Here is an 18039-nt window from a genome sequence, read left to right as displayed (position 1 = left end):
ATGTAAAATCTTTCCATTTTAGATATTTCCAAATTTTGGAAAAATATAAATTAAAAATATTTGACTATTTCGGTCCTAAAAGTTTAAAACATTATATAGTTTTATAAAGTTATAATAAATATATAGTTTTATATATTTATTATAGTTAATGAATTTGTCATTTACTCATCGCTGATTCAGCAATAATCAGTTTTGTTTTCTGTAAGAGCTATCAATCGCAATTAGATGCAGAACAAATTTGATTTTGCAAGTCTCTCTCTGTTGAATAAAAGTGATATTACATTCTTTCACATTTTGCTGATTGTAAAGTTATTGTTGACGACACTGTCTCTGCCAAAGTGAAAGAAACGTTTGAGTTTTTATTTTATTTTGTTTGTTCTGACACATATTTTTACATTATTTTGCGTTTTGTTCGAATGTAAGTAGTCATACTTTCGTATTTTAAATTAAATCTGGTACTTGATAATAACATAACTCTTCTTATTATCGTTTTTTTCAGACAGGGCTTAGACTTTTCAGATTTTTATGATAAGACAATTCTTAGACAGAATTCTGTTGTTGTATATTCTCAGTCTTTTCGCTCTGTGAGCATTTTTAGCAGTTTATTATTTCGGTCAGGCCCACAATGTGACCGGATGGTAAAGGACTGGCGAAAGACCTTCTGTAGAGGGAGTTAGGGATATTTCCCTAGATCTGAAAATAGTTTAGGGGTTGTATTGGTTCCTACACCTATAAATTAATGTTGTTTTTATTAACAAAAGCAAAATTTTTAAGAATGCTTTTTATTAATAAACATTCTACGTATTTCATTTGTTCAATAAAAATAAAACGGGTCCCACTAATAAATGTTTATAGTAGTGTAGTATTTAAATCATATGCGTCTGTGTCCTTATCTTATAGTATAGTATTTAAAATGTTCACTCGAACTAATTTATTAACAGGACATATTATACCGACGTCTTTATTCAGCAAAAGTCAAGAAAGCTTATCAGAGAAAACAATCAGTCTTTATTTCTTTATTTTCCACCTGTACACAAACGTTTTTTCTGATAAGCTTTCTTCACTTTTGCTGAACAAAGACGTCGGTATAATAAGTCCTGTTAATAAATTAGTTCGAGTGAACATTTTAAATACTATACTATAAGATAAGGACACAGAGGCATATGATTTAAAATAAATGTTTATATTTCCTATGAATTCTATAATATTTTGAATATATCGTTAAAGTTCTTTACTCTTTAATGAATTTTTAAAAACTATTTTTCTAATCGTCATTCAATTTTTTCCCTGACAAACCTTTTTAAATGTTTATCACATTTGATAAGTATATTAACATTTAATTAATATCAGAATGTCATTGATAGGTAATATTTTTATTATTCGTCTATATAATTACGTTACACTTAATTCGTCATAAAAACTACAATTAATTAAAAATAAATACTTAAGGCATAATTTATAGTTACTGTTTGTAATTTCTATATAATTAAAGAGCTATATTCGTCTTCCTGAAATAAATTGGGCTTAAAATTATTTTATTTTATTTTATTATTATTATTTTTTGTAAATAAATTTATTGCTCTCTCAATGCATTTCAACTTCTTGGTAGTATAATTTCATCCACTTTACTATTAATTAAAATAATATAAAACCTGTTTTGGAGGTCCTTTTATTCAGATCAACCAATAGCCGATTGAGTAAAACTACTGAACATTGAAGATGGTAAAGGTTTCGCACCTGGCCAACAGAGTGACCATGTGGAATATTCCTGGTTTAACGTGTTTATTATCTAAATAGAGGCCTCTTTCTCAAAGATAGTTTTTTAAAAGCCCTTTAGGCAGATTGCCTATCTTTTGAATTGGCGTTGCTCTAAACAAAATGAAACCTTTTATTCAGGCTATTGTTTTTTTGTTATATCTTTATCTATTGCTCTATATGATAAAAAAAAATGTCAGTCATGCTTTAATTTAAAAGCTTTGAAAGCAAAATTGTAAGTTATAAGACTAAAGCTGGATTTTGACTGTATAATATGTAACACACCTCCCTTCCACTAAATAACAATGGACAATACGTAGAAAGATTTCTCATGATGTCCTACGTTTTAGTTTATGTGTAAATCTGACATGGAGGAGACATAAATGGATACGTGCAATAAGAAACACTACAAAATTAGAATCAAGTTATTAAATAATTGCAAATAATTCGCATGAGGAAACTTTTAAGTTAATTTACATTATAAAATGTTCAACCCAATTTTCATATCACTTAAGTGGAACGCATTTACTGTATATTTACTTACTAATAGTATATAATTTTCTAGTAGAAATAGTAATAATGTGAAGGTTAATCAAAACAGTAGAAAGTTTTATCAGCAATAAATAATAATGTTTTACTTAATATATAAATATAAAATTAATATAATTATATTTTATAAATACAATTTGAATTCACTATAATTAACTATTTTGCGATCGTATGTCGAACTTCTCGAGAAATACGAATTCCACAAAATTTCAAAAAATAATTTAAAAATGCAAATTGTTTTTCTATTTTTAATATCGTTTGCATATTTTTATATCGAAAAATGCAGATACTATTCAACATTATTTTTCCTTTTATCTGAACTGTGAGTATGCCACAAAGGTTGAGTACCATTGGTCTCGATCTTCACTGTATTCGAAAATGGCTGTTTAAATTAACTTAATATGTTATTTTAGATTAAGATCTTTATTTTATAAACTACCTGCATTGTCAAATAACCACATAATAAATTTTCAAGTTTAAATGTATATATTGCAAGTAAATAAATTCATATTGCAGGCAGTTTCTATAAAAATAATGCAAAGAATCAACTTCCTTGTGAAAAGAAGAATTGATTAAATTTTTTTAACTGAGAAAAACATTTAAGTAATAATAAAAATTTAATAAAAATTTATTTTATAATCCTGAAAAATTGCCCAAATAACATAATTTTAAAATACTTCGTTAAAACTCATACATACTCTTATAACTTATATAATCCTCATATAGGAAACATAAGCATAAGAATGATTTTATGTTACATTATCCAAGGTATTCTTATAAAGTTTAATTTTAATTTTTTAAATTAGTTATCAAGTAATATGAGGGAGATATAGTTTAGTACTTATATCTTTAAAGTTTTTTAAAAACAGAATGCTATTATTTCAAAATATTCAAGCCTTATATTTATTAAGCATATTTTATTGATAGATGCGTTGCTTAATTCTTTAAATAACAGAAAAATAAAAAACGCAAATTTTATATTTAATTAATTATTTTATTTAATTTTTAATGATTTTATTGATGAATTGTAGATTAATAGTTAAAAACTCTACACTTTGTCGCTATAGAATAATCAAGATAATTGATTGTCACAATTCTGTAAAATAATTTGAAATTTATATTAAAAAATCTAACGCCATAAATATAGCAAGAATGTATTTTATAAAAAAATAATTACCGTACTTGTTTTTTTATATTATCTATCACCATTTTTTAGAGTTTTAGTTGGATGTCTGTAATTATCAGGAGGATCTACATAAATACTTTGATTCTTTAGCAGAAAGTATTTATTAATCATGTAAATTAAAAGCATTAAGGAAGAGATTTAAAGAAAGGATTTACATTCTTTCACTTATGTTTCAGCCCAACAGTGACTGAGTGGATTAAACCACAGAATTCTGGTAGTTGGTCTCAGGATAACGCATCAGCAATGGATTGGTCACGAAGTTTTCGTGTCTAATAATTAAATAAGGGTCAGTTTTTCATAGAAAGTCCTCCCGGGAGACATCACTCACGTATTGCGTTGCCTTATTTCATTATTCAGTGGTTTTTAAGTGGAAATATAGTTCTGAGCAGCAACATAACATTTCTTACGTGTATTACTAAATCTAGGAAAAGCGCAATAACCCTAAAAAGTAGGCGTGTCTCAAGAAAAAATTACCAAGTTCAAATGTTAGTATTAGAAAAAATTGAAAAATACTGTATTAATCCAATTTGCGTATATTTTATATAAGCAAATTTAAAAAGTCCCCGCCAAGTAAAAAAGTCACTGACTGGCTGCATATACAAGTATCAGAGTTGCCGAATTTCGAGGGTCGATTTCATTGCTTCCAAACACCTGAAGTAATTCCGTATATCTCGTTCGAAAGAAAATTGTTATCTTCGGCAGTAGGCAAGATTTTCTATAATGCGGTTGCTCAAATATAAGCAATTGAAAAGTGCAAAAATCTCCAAATAAGCTATATTTTCTTATCATTTTTCTTCATCCGGCACTGTAGACGCTCGTAGAGAAAAACTACTGGGTCTAGAAAGCTCAAATTTTAATCTTAAGCCTTTCTCGTTACCAGTGAGATACTGGTGAAACTTCCAGGTCAATACGACAAAGTTCAAGAGGATTTCGCATACAGCTATTTCAGTTTTAGGGCTTAATTTTGTTTTTAAGGCTAAAATTGCATTGAAACAAATGAATTTTATTTAAATGATAGTCAGAATTATAAAATCGCAAATTTATGCCAATTAAAGGATAACGATTTTTCTCAGCGACTTGTCGGAAGCGTCGTCATCGTCTTATGTCTTGATGTAATAATACAATTATTAAACAAAAACACCTGAGATGTAAAAAAAATTCGCAAAAGAAAAAACTTATGACAATTTAGACTATAGTCAAAATTTTTCTTAGGAATTTTCCTTTAGTAAAGATAAGCTTGGCGCTTGGAAATGGCCCCCACAAGAGTTTTACCTCTATTATTCTTTTCTACATTTTGTTTCCTAGCGCCAACCTTATCTTTACCAAAGGAAAACTCATAAGAAAAATTTTGACTGTAGTCTAAATTGTCATATGTTTTTTCATTTGTGAAATTTTTTTACATCTCAAATGTTTTTTGTTTGGATAATCCCTTCGCATAGCATTTTATTTCTTCTTATTTTGCATAAAATTTTAAATTTATAATAGAATTTTAATAGATTTTTCTATAGGACCGTTGAAAAGAATTAGTCTTTGAAACAATTGTTTGGACATGAAACACAAGAAAGGAACTATTGTATACACTATATCAGACGACGGTGAGAAATCCAAAGAATGTGTCTTACTCAAAAAGTCAAGTTTCAAAAACGAAAATGAAGTAATTAAATCCTGCGAAGTAGTCAAAGAAGATTACATTTTAGAACTAAAAGTAAAAGAAGATCTAATTTCTGAAATTGCTGCTTGTAAACCCGAAGATGAAGTTGACAACGAATGCCACGTGAGAGGTGAAACAACATTTTCTTTGACTTTCCAAGTCTTTATACCATTTATAATTGCCGGCTATGGTACCTGTGGAGCGGGACTTCTTTTGGATATACTTCAGGTAAATTTGTTAACATTTCTTTGCTTTTAAATAAAAAAATAAAACGTTAATTTAGCTCACCAACAATTTGAATTCAGATATTTTCATAAGGAAAGTTTTAGTTATACTAGAGCATAGAATGATGCTCATTTATAGATGGCAAAATTGAAAAAAAAAAAAAATTAAAATTCCGAATGTATTAGCATTTCAGAGTTTGAAAAATGTTCTTTTATTTTAAATTCGATTAGTAAAACAATTTAAATTATTAAAAACCAGATGGAACACATTTTCATAAGACTCGGAATCTGAATTATCTACCAGATTGATTTCAATTTTACTTACTTTTTCTGAATTGAAAATTGTTGTCAGAAGTTGTTCTTGAAATCACGTTAGATTTTTTTATATTTAAATTGAGTGCTTTGGAAATCTTAGTTCAAGTCATTATACTTTGTACCGTAAAATATTGAAACTACATAATGAAATAAACCAGCCACGACTTTCTCAACTTTCCAGAAACATTTGAAATTTTAGTCGAGCCATCTGTTATCATATTTTATTTAACAATTTTATATTTTTAACTATTATAAAATATAAAGAAATAACGACTAACCCGTTACAAAGCTATACATCCACAAGAGCCGAATTATCGGGCTAGAGTCGGCTATAATAAATAAATAATTTTAATAATTTGGAACTGGAGGAAAAGAAATCGGCCCGAAGCGGGACTCGAACCCGCAACTTCTGCTATCCGTGCAGACACGTTACCAGTTACGCTACCCGGACCTTCAGTCCGATCGCCTCCTCCAGTATATATAAGCTAACACGACGGCCATCGACGGCCATTACAAGTAATTAATTTAGATTAAACTGGAAGAAAAGAATTGGCCCGAAGCGTGACTCTAACCCGCAATTCCCGCTTACCGTGAGGATAAGTTGCCAGTTACGCTACCTGGACCTGGCAACGTGTTCTGGGTAGCGTTTTTTTCCAGGTTAATCTAAATTAATTAATTAAATATTATAATTATTAATTTTAATAAGAAATGGCGACTAACGCCTAACTCTAGTGCCAAATTTATTTCTAATCTATAATCATTTATCTAAAATTTAGCCCGATCATTTACGGCAGTTGTTGGTGTATTTGCTTATGATATCGGGTTTCGTTTGATGTATGTTTGTAAATGCTAATAACGAGTAAAATCAATCGTTAAGTCCGACCTGGAGATACACTCGATCCCCTTTATCTCCATACCCCTTCGACTTTTAACCATCAAAATTTAATATCATTAATCTCACTAATAAACGAATCTTCTATCACTGTTTCAGAAATTTTCGACAAAAAGCACAGGAGTTATTAAGCTTTAAACAGGGTGAACAAAAATCGTGTCCCCACATACACATATACACGCACACTAACATACAAACATACAAAAAAAACCCCGAAATTTTTTTTTTCATTTCTCGACGTTTCAAGGTCTCCAGCAATCAGTTCAGACAGTGTTCAATACAATGTATATAATAGATGTAGGCTGTAATATTAATTTGCAAATGCACAAACCTAAAATGTATAAAAATTATCCAGGATATTTCTTACTGTGTTGGCAGAATTGCAAATTTGTATAAAAATAATGATTTTTTAAATTGGTTTATTAACAAATACAAATAGAGAAAATTTGATTTAGAAATCAAATTTTCTCTATTTGTAATTATAAGTTTCTCTATTTTTAATTATAAGTTTCTCTATTTGTAATTTTCTCTATTTGTAATTATAAGAGAAAATTTGATTTAGAAATCAAATTTTCTCTTATAATTTCTCTCTATTTTGCTAAACGACAATAGCCTTCCTAATTGTTTATTAACTTTATACGTGTCCGTAAAATGTATATAAATCATTTAGTTTATAAATAATTTAATATTTTGTTTAATGTTCCTCAATTAGATACTATACATTTAAATAGTTTCATTATAATTATGTTTAGGGAATTTTATTCTTATAGCATTGGACTGTGTTTCGGGAAGTAAGCGAATTATTTATTGTTGTACCGACTCTATTAGGTTTGAAAGGAAACTTAGAAATGACTCTAGCTTCTAGATTATCAACTCAGGTAAGTTTAATTAATTCTTCGATGTTTTTGAATTTAAATTGATCACGTGTTTCTTTTACTACAGGCTAATTTAGGAAATTTAAATACTGTGAAAAATTTTTTACTTATGGGTTGGGGAAATATGGCATTAAAATTGGTAAGAGAAATTTTCTGTTTTTGAGATTTTTATTTAGTTTAATACATAACATTATTATTATTATTTATTATTATTATTATTATACAAATTACCGGTAATTAATGTTCATTATTTTCCCAGATCAGTTAAATGTTATTTGTACAATATATATAACATTTTTCTTAATTCTCTACCCTACGGGCATTAAGAGGGTTTTTTAAAATCATATCCATCATGAATTCCGTTATAACTACGATAGATACGAAGAAAGGGGGGATGAGGAACGGGTCCCAACATATCAGGGACAGACTATTTTTCAGGTCAAATTTAATTCCGGGTCCGAAGCAAAATTCGTATGGAGGATGATTATAATTAGACCTAGAGCGATTTTGAGAAGAATTTATTTTATCGATCCTAGTGAAAATTGGTAGTTATCTTAATAAAAACACGGAAAAGAGAATTTTTGAAGAAATAAAAATTCGAAAATTCTCTTTTGTGTGTTCTCCTCAATTCCCCGGCCCCGCCCAGGTCAGTTCTTTTATTCTAGGTTGTAAATTTATTTAATAATTTATTTAAATTATAATTATTAATTTAGTTAAGAGATGGCGTCTAAATTCTATCTCTAGTGACAAATAACTTTATATCAATCATTTAATTAGCCAGATTATGGCTCGATATTTAAGGCGATCGTTGGTTATTTCTGTATATGCATCGGGCTTTTAGTTGCTTATTTTTTTAATTATAACCACTGTTTCACATTGTAAACTTACGTTGCAATATATATTATACCGGTAATTTATACTCTATAAATATTGTGTTAAATAAATCGAACAGTGGTGCAATTAAATAACTCAAAGTGTAATTTCATTAATGAAGTCGAATTATCAATTAACAGTAATTCGTAATAATATTACACAATTTATATGATTTAATGAAATAAAATTGACATAATTACCTTCCTAACGTCAAAACACTATTCTTCGCAGTGTGAAGAATATAAACAATGCATTTTACATTGCATATGAGCAAAATATAATTAAATAAATAAATATTTTTTGTCATTCCTTATATTAAAAAATATTTTCAATTCCTTCTTCTATAAGTGTAACAAAATAATGAAATGTTTTCGTGTTTTACGTATATCGTACTGTACATGGACCTTACAGGTATTTTTCTGAGAATTTTTTTAAAAACAGTAAATATACTAAATTATATTTATGTTAATAATTTTATTAATTCGACATAGTTTTCCGATGAATTTAATTAATTTTATTGGTAGGCCCAAGCATCAACTATGGGTTTCATTGCAGCTATATTTGCTGTTATTATGGATACCGTTCAATCAGGAAGATTCAATTATCAACATGCACTATTGATCAGTTGCAGTAGCATTTCTACAGGAGCCATTACTACAATTGGATTAGGTATATTCCGATATTCTTAATAATTTTAAGCTATTTTATTAATATGTATACTCATTGACTGAAAGCTACGTACTAAGATTAGGAGACGTTGAGATCGAATGAAACTTTATTAGTGCAAATGTAGTGACAATGATAATAAGAGATTATAAATCAGTTACTGTCATCAAAGGGACAATTTCTTGTGGATTAACGGCTAAATTAATAGAAATCTTTAATATCTTTACCACATCCTCTTGCCTGAAAGGTTGCAGCGATACGGTTGGGCATTGAGGCATGCAGGCACCTTAATCTGTAGGCTAATCTATGTCAGATTTGCCTACAGATCCCTCACATTTGTTATGACGTTCCATCTGGTCACAAAATGTTGAATGGACGACAAAGCAGAGACCGAACGGCCAACGAACTGTAGCAATGCAACACGTTGCCAGAGTCCTCAGGAAGCATCTACTAAGGCTAGGTTTCGAATTTCTTTTATAGCTTTGCTTTCAAAACAATAATTTGTCTTTATAAATGCTAAGTTTTGTTTAATCGACGGATTTTTTAATACCGTTTAGCGTTTTCTAATTTCTTCACAGGCGGATTTTAGGGAACTATGACAGAACGTCTTTAACACAAGCCAAGTGGTCTGCATAACAGCATACTGCGTCTATCCATGCACCCCATCTCGTCACGATAGGCTCAGAAATAATTGGTATATTTGATAATTTTTTTCGGAATTGTTAAACTCTCAAACGAGATTAAAAAAAAAAATCTTTTTTCCGTACTTAATTCATTCACCAACGGAAATTACATTTTAATAGTTTCAGCAATTCGATTCACTCCATGTGCTAGACATGGGCAGTGAATTAAATTGTCGTATAATAGTTTTAGTCTGAAATATGCTTTCAACATAAAGCAGCTGCATCAGAAAGCATTAGTAATATTTTATCATTTGGCACAGGATTTGGTAAAAAGATATTTATGTAAGACTTCTTTTCGTCTTCCGTCTTTTTCGCGTCTTTTTCAACCGCCTTCCTCTCATTACTCGACTCCCTCTACCGGCCTCTTTCGTCTCCTCTCGTCGGCAGATGGCGCCCCATGGGATTCCGCTCTCCACATTTATTAATTCGTCGTGAATACATCTCGTAATTGTATTGTTATTTGTCTCAGCTAACTGCTTGAAACTAATTAAAAAGGCTAGTAGTGGAATCTTCATCAAATTAGTAGTGGAATCTTCATTTAATATACCAATTATTAAATCGGCGATGTACCGGTGGCATGAATTTACGCCAAGCCTTATGTAATTATTTCCAATTTATTTCGTCCATACAGTTTCTATACAATTGGTAAACATAGTTTTTTCGTTTTCTTGATTTAGCAGGTATGTGTCTACCGCAGTATTTTTTCCAAAAAGATCTACAAATGCTATTACTGCATTAAGTTTTGTTAATGGTATATTTGAGGAAACAATAGCATTACATAAATCGTAGTAAAATTCTACTTCACCTTGTATGCATGCCTGAACCAGCAGCTTTCGAATCTAAAGTAGTCTTTGGATACTTGTTGCATCTCTACATTTTTTTAGGTTTTGCTGAAGAATGGTAGTTTTATCATGCTGTGTAATGTATTTTTTCACAATTAATCTGCGAAAGATGAGATGCAGCTGTACTTAAACCATTTTAAAATAAGGCGAAAAGCGAAAAACTTGCCGATTTGAGGCAGGCATGGAAAATTAATTTGCTGTTCTCATATTTCAATTTAGGTTGTCCCCGCATTTATTTTTCAACAACAGGAAATTCTATTCCATTCTTGAAAAATCCTAACTGTGGCGGCCGAGCATTATCTTAATAGAAAATGATTATTTGTAGCCTTACTATCAATGGCAACTCGATTTTCGTAATGTACCGCTGTGCCGTCAATGCACCACAAAATGCTTGAACCACAAACTGGAGCTAGAGTGAATGACTGTCATAACAGCTTTCTAAGCCAGTAGGCCAGCACTGCAGATACTGTGCAGCTCAATAATAAAGACGAGATTGAAATGCTCACCAATCATTATACACACTCTAAGCAGCAATTTTGATAATTGCAATGGTGTTAGTTACAGGGCATACAAAGGTTGCTGTGCATTCAAAGTTGCAACTGCTGATGTTTCGCATGTAAGCGAGGCTTTCACCTGTCTGCATACAATGGTTGGTGGGTAAAGACACTGTTGCAGCTGTACGAATTTCACGATCAGATCAATATCACATTTCTTGGTGTCTGGGGCGTCCAGAGCCCGGCTGTCGTATACGTGCGCTTTGGTATATCCAATGCCTCCAACATCTGCACACAGTCAGGTCGAATAGCTCAGATAGCTGGAAATTCGGCGAAATTGCGCGATGACTTGGTCTTTCTCTAATTCTGTCAACTCTGCACATTGCAGACATGGGCAAATGCGGTTCCGAGAGCCGCATGCTGCTCTTGCTGAAAGTGTTAATTTCTGTTTTTTATTATTATTTTTACAATTTTATTTTTATAATTTTGTGAAAATATGTTTATTAAAAAAATTTAATATTTGTTTTATATTATATTTATATTATATAATAAAATCGCGCGCCTTACCATACTATCCTCCACGACAGTACAGAACTGCGGCTCCCATGCATTTTGCAAAACCTACATTTCGGCTCCCACTGAACTCTTGCTTGCCCACCCCTGGCATATTGTGTTTAAATGCGTCGTACAGACATTCCTTGCATTCCAACATCTTCAAACAAGAAGTAACTGAAAATTTTAAACAAGTTGATCCTCTGAAAGTCTTTTTATAGGATATTGAGTATCAACTTTAAGGCGGTCTGGTTACATTATCTGGCATGCAATCAAGCCACAATTGTAATCATTTATACATCTGCCCGAGATCTACCCATATGCAGAATTTTGCAGTAATTGAACAAGTCTATTTGGGGACGTAACTTTTATGTCAATGGGTGTATAATTGAATTTTATGCAGGTACAATTACTACAACAGTCGTCTTTGTATCACATCTATATAACATCAATCCAGATAACATAGCAACACCAGTGGCTGCTTCTCTTGGAGATATAACTACTTTGGGTGTTCTAGCAATTATTTCTGAAAAAATTTACGAAACTCCAGGTAATTGGAGAAGTATAGTAACATAAGTACTGTTACTATAAAATTTTCTTTAAATTTAATAGGGTTTATTCCACATTTAAAATAGTAATTTTCTTTTATTTACTTAAATTGAAGTCCTATAAAAAATATTGTTAATATTATTTTATTGTAGATTTTTCCATTATCTCGGGTGTTGCAATTGGAATTTTGTTGTTGCTGGTGCCACTTTGGATTTATTTTGCTAGAAAAAATATCTGTACTAGACGTCTAATATTAACTGGTTGGTCACCAGTCCTCATTGCTGCTGGAATTACCAGGTAGAATATTAATGATTTTACGAAATATTCTATCTATATTATGACCGATTTTGTTTTTCCATTACATATCCAATAATCTAAATAAAGTCATATTTGGTTAGGAAAAAACTGCTAAATAAGCAATACTCACGAACTTCAACAACAAATTTTAAATACGTTTGGTATAAAAATTCCTCATAAGGTACATAATATAAAATCCAACAACGACACACCACAGACCCACACATCCATATACACAGGAAAAAACCTCCGAATTTTTCCAGAAATATAAAAATCTTTAGGGTGTCTTTTAACCGATCGCAATCGGTTAAAAAATCCTTCAGTTATAAAGCCAGGACAATAAAAATTTTCTTTGAGTTTTCAAGCCGTATCATGAAATGGCTGCTTTATAACTGAGGGAACGTATAGTGATCGGTAATAGCGATGGACCTAAAACAACCAAAAATTTTTATACAGATTTGTTCTATTTAGAAATGTTATTTTATGTTGTTCTATTTTTAACTAATGTTGGTGCTTTTAAAATGCTCAGATTTAGTTCAGTTGGATACGACAGCACATCACATGAGTGATCTGCCAAGGGAAAGTGCCTCTCATAAGGACTTTTTATGGAAACAGGCCTCTAGGTGAAGAAAATCCGGAAAACTTTATCTGGCCAGTCTTTCGGTCATGCGCGAATCCGTGACTACATCTTTTCAGTGATTTTCTTCACTCGGCTACTGATATGCTTTAAAAATACTCAATCAAGTGGCAAGTTACTTAGTGGAGATTATACGAATAAATTATATTGCCAGAGTTTGCTTTTACAACAAATCCGCTGACTATGGACAGATAATATTACAGTAACAATATTATCATATCAATAATCAGTATAAATTAGAATAATTTCAGAGGAGTGAATATATATATATATATATATATCTTCCATATTTTAAATGACGCTAAGCCACTGCTTTTTACAATGCATACAGAACCATCACATGTTTTCAGTACTGTAACAATTATAAAAAAAAGCAAGATTTCTAGTATAGGCCTACGAATACGTGTCTAAGATCAGTCCTATCATGCTTCTATTCAGTACGGATTTCGAAGGAACCCAATTTAAATTTTTCGAGGTCTCTTGCAACAAAAAAAAAAAAAAAAAAAAAAAAAAAAAAAAAAAAAAAAAAAAAGGAAGTCAGAAGAAAGTGATATAATCTTAAAGCATATCTCGCTTGACTGACTTTTAGGCCATCCAAAATTAAAAAAAAAACATCATTTATAATTTAATTTTTTAATTAAACAAAACCTACCATTAGTTGCTAATCATAAACTCCACACTTCATTATAAACTTCTATACTATTTATTGTTATACGTATTATACATATATTACACGATAAACTTTTATAATAATTCTATAAAAAATAGATATGCAACAAGAATATAATATTTCATCATTTTTAATTAAAATTGATTTTTTAGTGGAGGAGGTTTTATTTTGCAATATGCTGTTAAACATTACGAGGGAATGGCCGTCTTTCAACCTATTATAAACGGTAATTTAAATATTTATTTTATATTTTACTAAGTAATACGTAATTTTGATTTAATTGAGGTAATTTATCTAATAATTAGGTATTGCTGGAAATTTAGTTGCCGTACAAGCAAGTCGCATTTCTACTTATTTTCACCAAAGAGCCAAATTAGGGAAGTTGCCTAAAGAAAGTAATAAAATATGTATACTCCCATGCACAGCATTTTTCGGAAAAGGTGAGTTAAATTTATTTATTTATAATTAAATCGCTAGAACTTAGCTAATTAATTATGTAAATAGGCAATAAACTTAAAACAATTTTAGTATGGCTTTGTCTGTTTATGTCAAATAAGGATAGATACAAAACACCTTTTTTCGTTGCCGAGATATATTTAATTCAGAAAGAAACGTTTACGGCCTCATCTATAGGCCATCATCAGGTCGAAAGACGAAATTGGAACGCTTACGTTCCATGAATGGAATACAAAATTCAAACTAAACGTTTTTACAACGGAACAAAATAACGGAAAATAAACTTAGAGTAAGATAATAGAAAAATAAACAAAGATAACAGTAACAAATTAATAAAATAACATAAATCTTCAGATAACACTAACATAAATAAAAGTGATAAGTCCCATTAGTTCAAGTTTCTTGCAAACTTCTTAACCATGAACTTCCATGCCGATGGTAGGCTTTCAGCATCCCTTGCATTCAAACACCCTTCTTTCAGCCTGCTCCTATATATCTCAACTTTCTCTGCAGTTATTGCCAAAGTTCTCTGCAGTTATTACTAATGTGGGTGAATAACTGAGGTATTCACCAACACGTAAGTTTATTTTCCGTTATTTTGTTCCGTTGTAAAAATGTTTAGTTTGAATTTTGCATTCCATTCATGGAACGTAAGCGTTCCAATATCGTCTTTCGACCTGATGATGGCCTATGGATGAGGCCGAAAACGTTTCTTTCTGAATTAAATATATCTCGGCAACGGAAAAAGGTGTTTTGTATATGTTTAATGGTTTGCTGGGCACTCTCTGTTATTATTAAAGATAGATATATTTTAGTACTGAATGTTATGAAAAAAGTTTAAATTTTTAAAAAAGATTTTTCATTTTCTATGATATTTTATATTCTTTTAAACTTCAGACTACTCAAAGTCGACAAATTCTCGAAAATCTTTTTGTCGTTACCTCTCTGGCTAGCAAATGCACGGCAACAGTTGAAAGAAAATAGTTTGCCTCATAGGCCTGTGTGTACGCGTAACAAAGAAACGTTGCCAGGTAACCCAATATATATTGATTTGCATCATGGACGTTGTAGGTGTGATTGTTATTTGTTCTGCCGAAACCCGTAGAAAACGGGCTACGAGAACTGCACGGAATGAACTCTAGTGTAGGAATAATCAGAGTTAGCAAGAATATCCTTGCAGTAATGTTATAAACATCTCTATAATAAACTCTTTATAAATATATAACATCTTTGTGCATAAGAACATGCCATTACAGTTGGCAACACTGGAAATGTCCAATCCGACGGCAGTACAGAGAACGCTTTGTACTGTACAGTCATAGATTGTGCGTCACATTGTTCTAATTTCTGTAGACTAATTCTAGTCGTAACACAAATATTACTGCATCGTTGTAGTCAATTTCTGCAACTGTGAAAATACAGTTTTATCGTGTACACACCTCAATCTGAACTTCATTAATACATCGTAACGACAACAAAATATTTCAATAATTTGTCGACTGTGTACTGTAGCTTTAAACTATCTCTTGAGCTAACATTCAAAGGAATTATGGAGAAAAGTAATGACCAAACAGAAGTTTTTTACTAACAAATTCTTCTACTAACAAATTCTTTTACTAACAAATTCTTCTTCTAACAAATAGCTAAAATACATTTTAAAAAGGCATTAATAATTTTCCTTTTTTCAGATGAAAATTCACGCACAGCTAGAATTCTCTTGTTAATGGTAATTCCCGGACATTTAATATTTTCTTACAGTATTCATTTTATTAAGCACGGCAATACAAGTCTTAACTGTGTTTTCCTTCCTATTTATTTAGTTACTACTCTTATACAGGTAATGCTTTAAAATTTTTTAAATTCACATAATTAATTTTTGGACAGGAATATCTTAAAATTTTGACTTTTAATTTTTATAGATGATCATATTATTATACATTGCTCACGTAATGGTACATTTAATGTGGAGGTGGAAAATCGATCCCGATAATTCTGCAATTCCAATTTTAACTGCTTTAGGAGATCTTTCGGGGACTGCTTTTTTAACTATTGTGTTTCTTATTTATACCCAAACTCACTATGAAGCTGTGAAATAATGATGTTCTCACTTATGAATCTTTAGAAAAATTTTATCATTAAGAAAATAAAAAACTTCACAATTACGTGTTCGATAAAGGATCGTTTTTCACATTTCTCATCTAATGTTAAACACTCGAAATTACTCAATACTGCACAAATCAATATATGTAGAACTTTCATGTTCTACATGTTTGTAATTTATTCGCTTTCGCTCCATATAATTTTGTGTTCTCTACAATCTAAACATATGGAATATAATATAGAGTGTAGAACATACCGTATAAAATATAAACATACAATATATAAAAAATGTTAACAATTTTCTGTATTGTATATGCTTATATACAATACAGAAAACTATACAGTGCCCTATAGTCTCTATTATAGAAATTCTCAGTTATAGAAAATCGCTTATACTTTTTATCTGTAAATATAGAAAATTATTGGTACGTTAACAGCTTATTGTTCTGTTTTTCAAATCAACCGAAGTTTGTTTTTAAAGTTTTATCATACAGGAACATTCAGACATTATCAAAAATGTACTGGTGTTCTATAAAATAGAAAACAGAGATTAATTGGGAAGAACATCTTTCTGATTGTATGTTAAAAATAAAAATTGTAATAAGCAAATCGTTACTAGATTTTTTAACTTTTCCGACGACATTTGGTGGCGCCATCTCTTATGATATTTTATTTTTAAAATGCTTATACTTTTAATTATTATAAAATTACAAACTCTTAATTTGGAGGGTACGGACGAGTTTAAGAAAAAATTGTAAATGCTAATAACGAGTGAAATCATCATTAAATCCGATCCCACTCGAGATGTAAAACATTACCCCATTATCTTTCCACCTCGTTCACCTTCAACCACCAAACTTTAATATCATCAATCCCCATAAAAATCTAACCTCCCTGCAAACTTTCAAAAATTTTCGACAAAAAGCATAAGAGTTATTAAGCTTCAAATAGGGTGAACAAAATCGTGCCTCCCATACACACATACGAACATTCATACATACAGAAAACACTGTCGAACTTTTTTGCATTTCTAGACGTTTCAAGATCCCGAGAAATGTAAGAATCTTGGGGAGGGGAGTCATTTTTGATCTTTCGCCATACTTGTCCTTTGTTATATACATCGTAGGCGAATTAGAAAATCCCGCTCATTGTAACGAGCGCCGTCATTTTACAATGAGCCTGGCAAATTGGAAAATCATCTTCTATTTGCTGTTCAGCCTGACATTTCTTAGGCGTTTTGCAATCAGCCCACAGAGCTTTAGACGATTAAGAAAGTAAACTGCAGTTTATTCAAATAACCTGATCGATCCTAGACTTATTGTAATGGTGACTTCTCTGAGGTGTAATGTCCTTTTCTCCTTTTTGTGTTATCGCCATTGGTCATGTCTTCAAACACACCTTGAAAACATCGTTTCGCCCAGGTTTGCTAACGTGCGTGTAACGGTTGCGATCTTATGAATCACATGTAACATTATGTTTGTCGTATGCGATGAGAGTTCAAAAGAATTGTGCTCAGAACATTGGAGACATTAAAGACATTAGTGACGTTTATGTTTACGACACGACACTTGCAAAAGACAAGGAAAAATTGCAGAGGAACGACAACAATCATACGGAGGCCAGGAAAAAGCAGCAAATAATGATATAAATTAATACGAAAAAACTAAACCTGTTGAAGTTGGGGACTTTATTTTATTGAACGTTTCAAAGGTTGACCGAGGGCCATTAGACTGCCAAAATGTAACAGGGAAAATTCTTGATGCAAAAAATAAT

At 30.8% G+C, this 18039-nt stretch overlaps 1 protein-coding gene across 2 annotated transcripts; it reads left to right on the top strand.

Moving 5' to 3' along the window:
- Positions 1-332: 332 nt before the first annotated feature.
- LOC136974761 (solute carrier family 41 member 1-like) lies at positions 333-16341 on the top strand. Of its 2 annotated transcripts, XM_067269703.1 has the most exons (11): positions 333-418; positions 4999-5369; positions 7343-7450; positions 7515-7586; positions 8845-8989; positions 11961-12107; positions 12259-12403; positions 13863-13936; positions 14016-14150; positions 15855-16003; positions 16086-16341. In XM_067269703.1, exons 2-11 carry the CDS (start codon positions 5040-5042, stop codon positions 16260-16262), a joined length of 1482 nt encoding a protein of 493 aa, XP_067125804.1. In that variant the 5' UTR covers positions 333-418; positions 4999-5039; the 3' UTR covers positions 16263-16341. The 2 variants fall into 2 exon arrangements, with proteins under 2 accessions (XP_067125804.1, XP_067125805.1); XM_067269704.1 differs by lacking the exon at positions 333-418 and having other exon boundaries at positions 4951-5369.
- The last annotated feature ends 1698 nt before the right edge of the window (positions 16342-18039 follow it).

Source organism: Centruroides vittatus, unplaced genomic scaffold (assembly GCF_030686945.1).
Source record: "Centruroides vittatus isolate TY-2023 unplaced genomic scaffold, ASM3068694v2 contig_355, whole genome shotgun sequence".
In the NCBI taxonomy this organism is placed as follows: domain Eukaryota; kingdom Metazoa; phylum Arthropoda; class Arachnida; order Scorpiones; family Buthidae; genus Centruroides; species Centruroides vittatus.
This window is presented reverse-complemented; position numbering and strand designations above follow the sequence as displayed.

Coding starts and splice junctions, on each gene's coding strand:
- LOC136974761 (XM_067269703.1), top strand. CDS start 5,040: ATGAAACACAAGAAAGGAACTATTGTATACACTATATCAGACGACGGT. Junction 12,108..12,258: donor AAAAATTTACGAAACTCCAG/GTAATTGGAGAA, acceptor ATTTTATTGTAG/ATTTTTCCATTATCTCGGGT. Junction 12,404..13,862: donor ATTGCTGCTGGAATTACCAG/GTAGAATATTAA, acceptor TTGATTTTTTAG/TGGAGGAGGTTTTATTTTGC.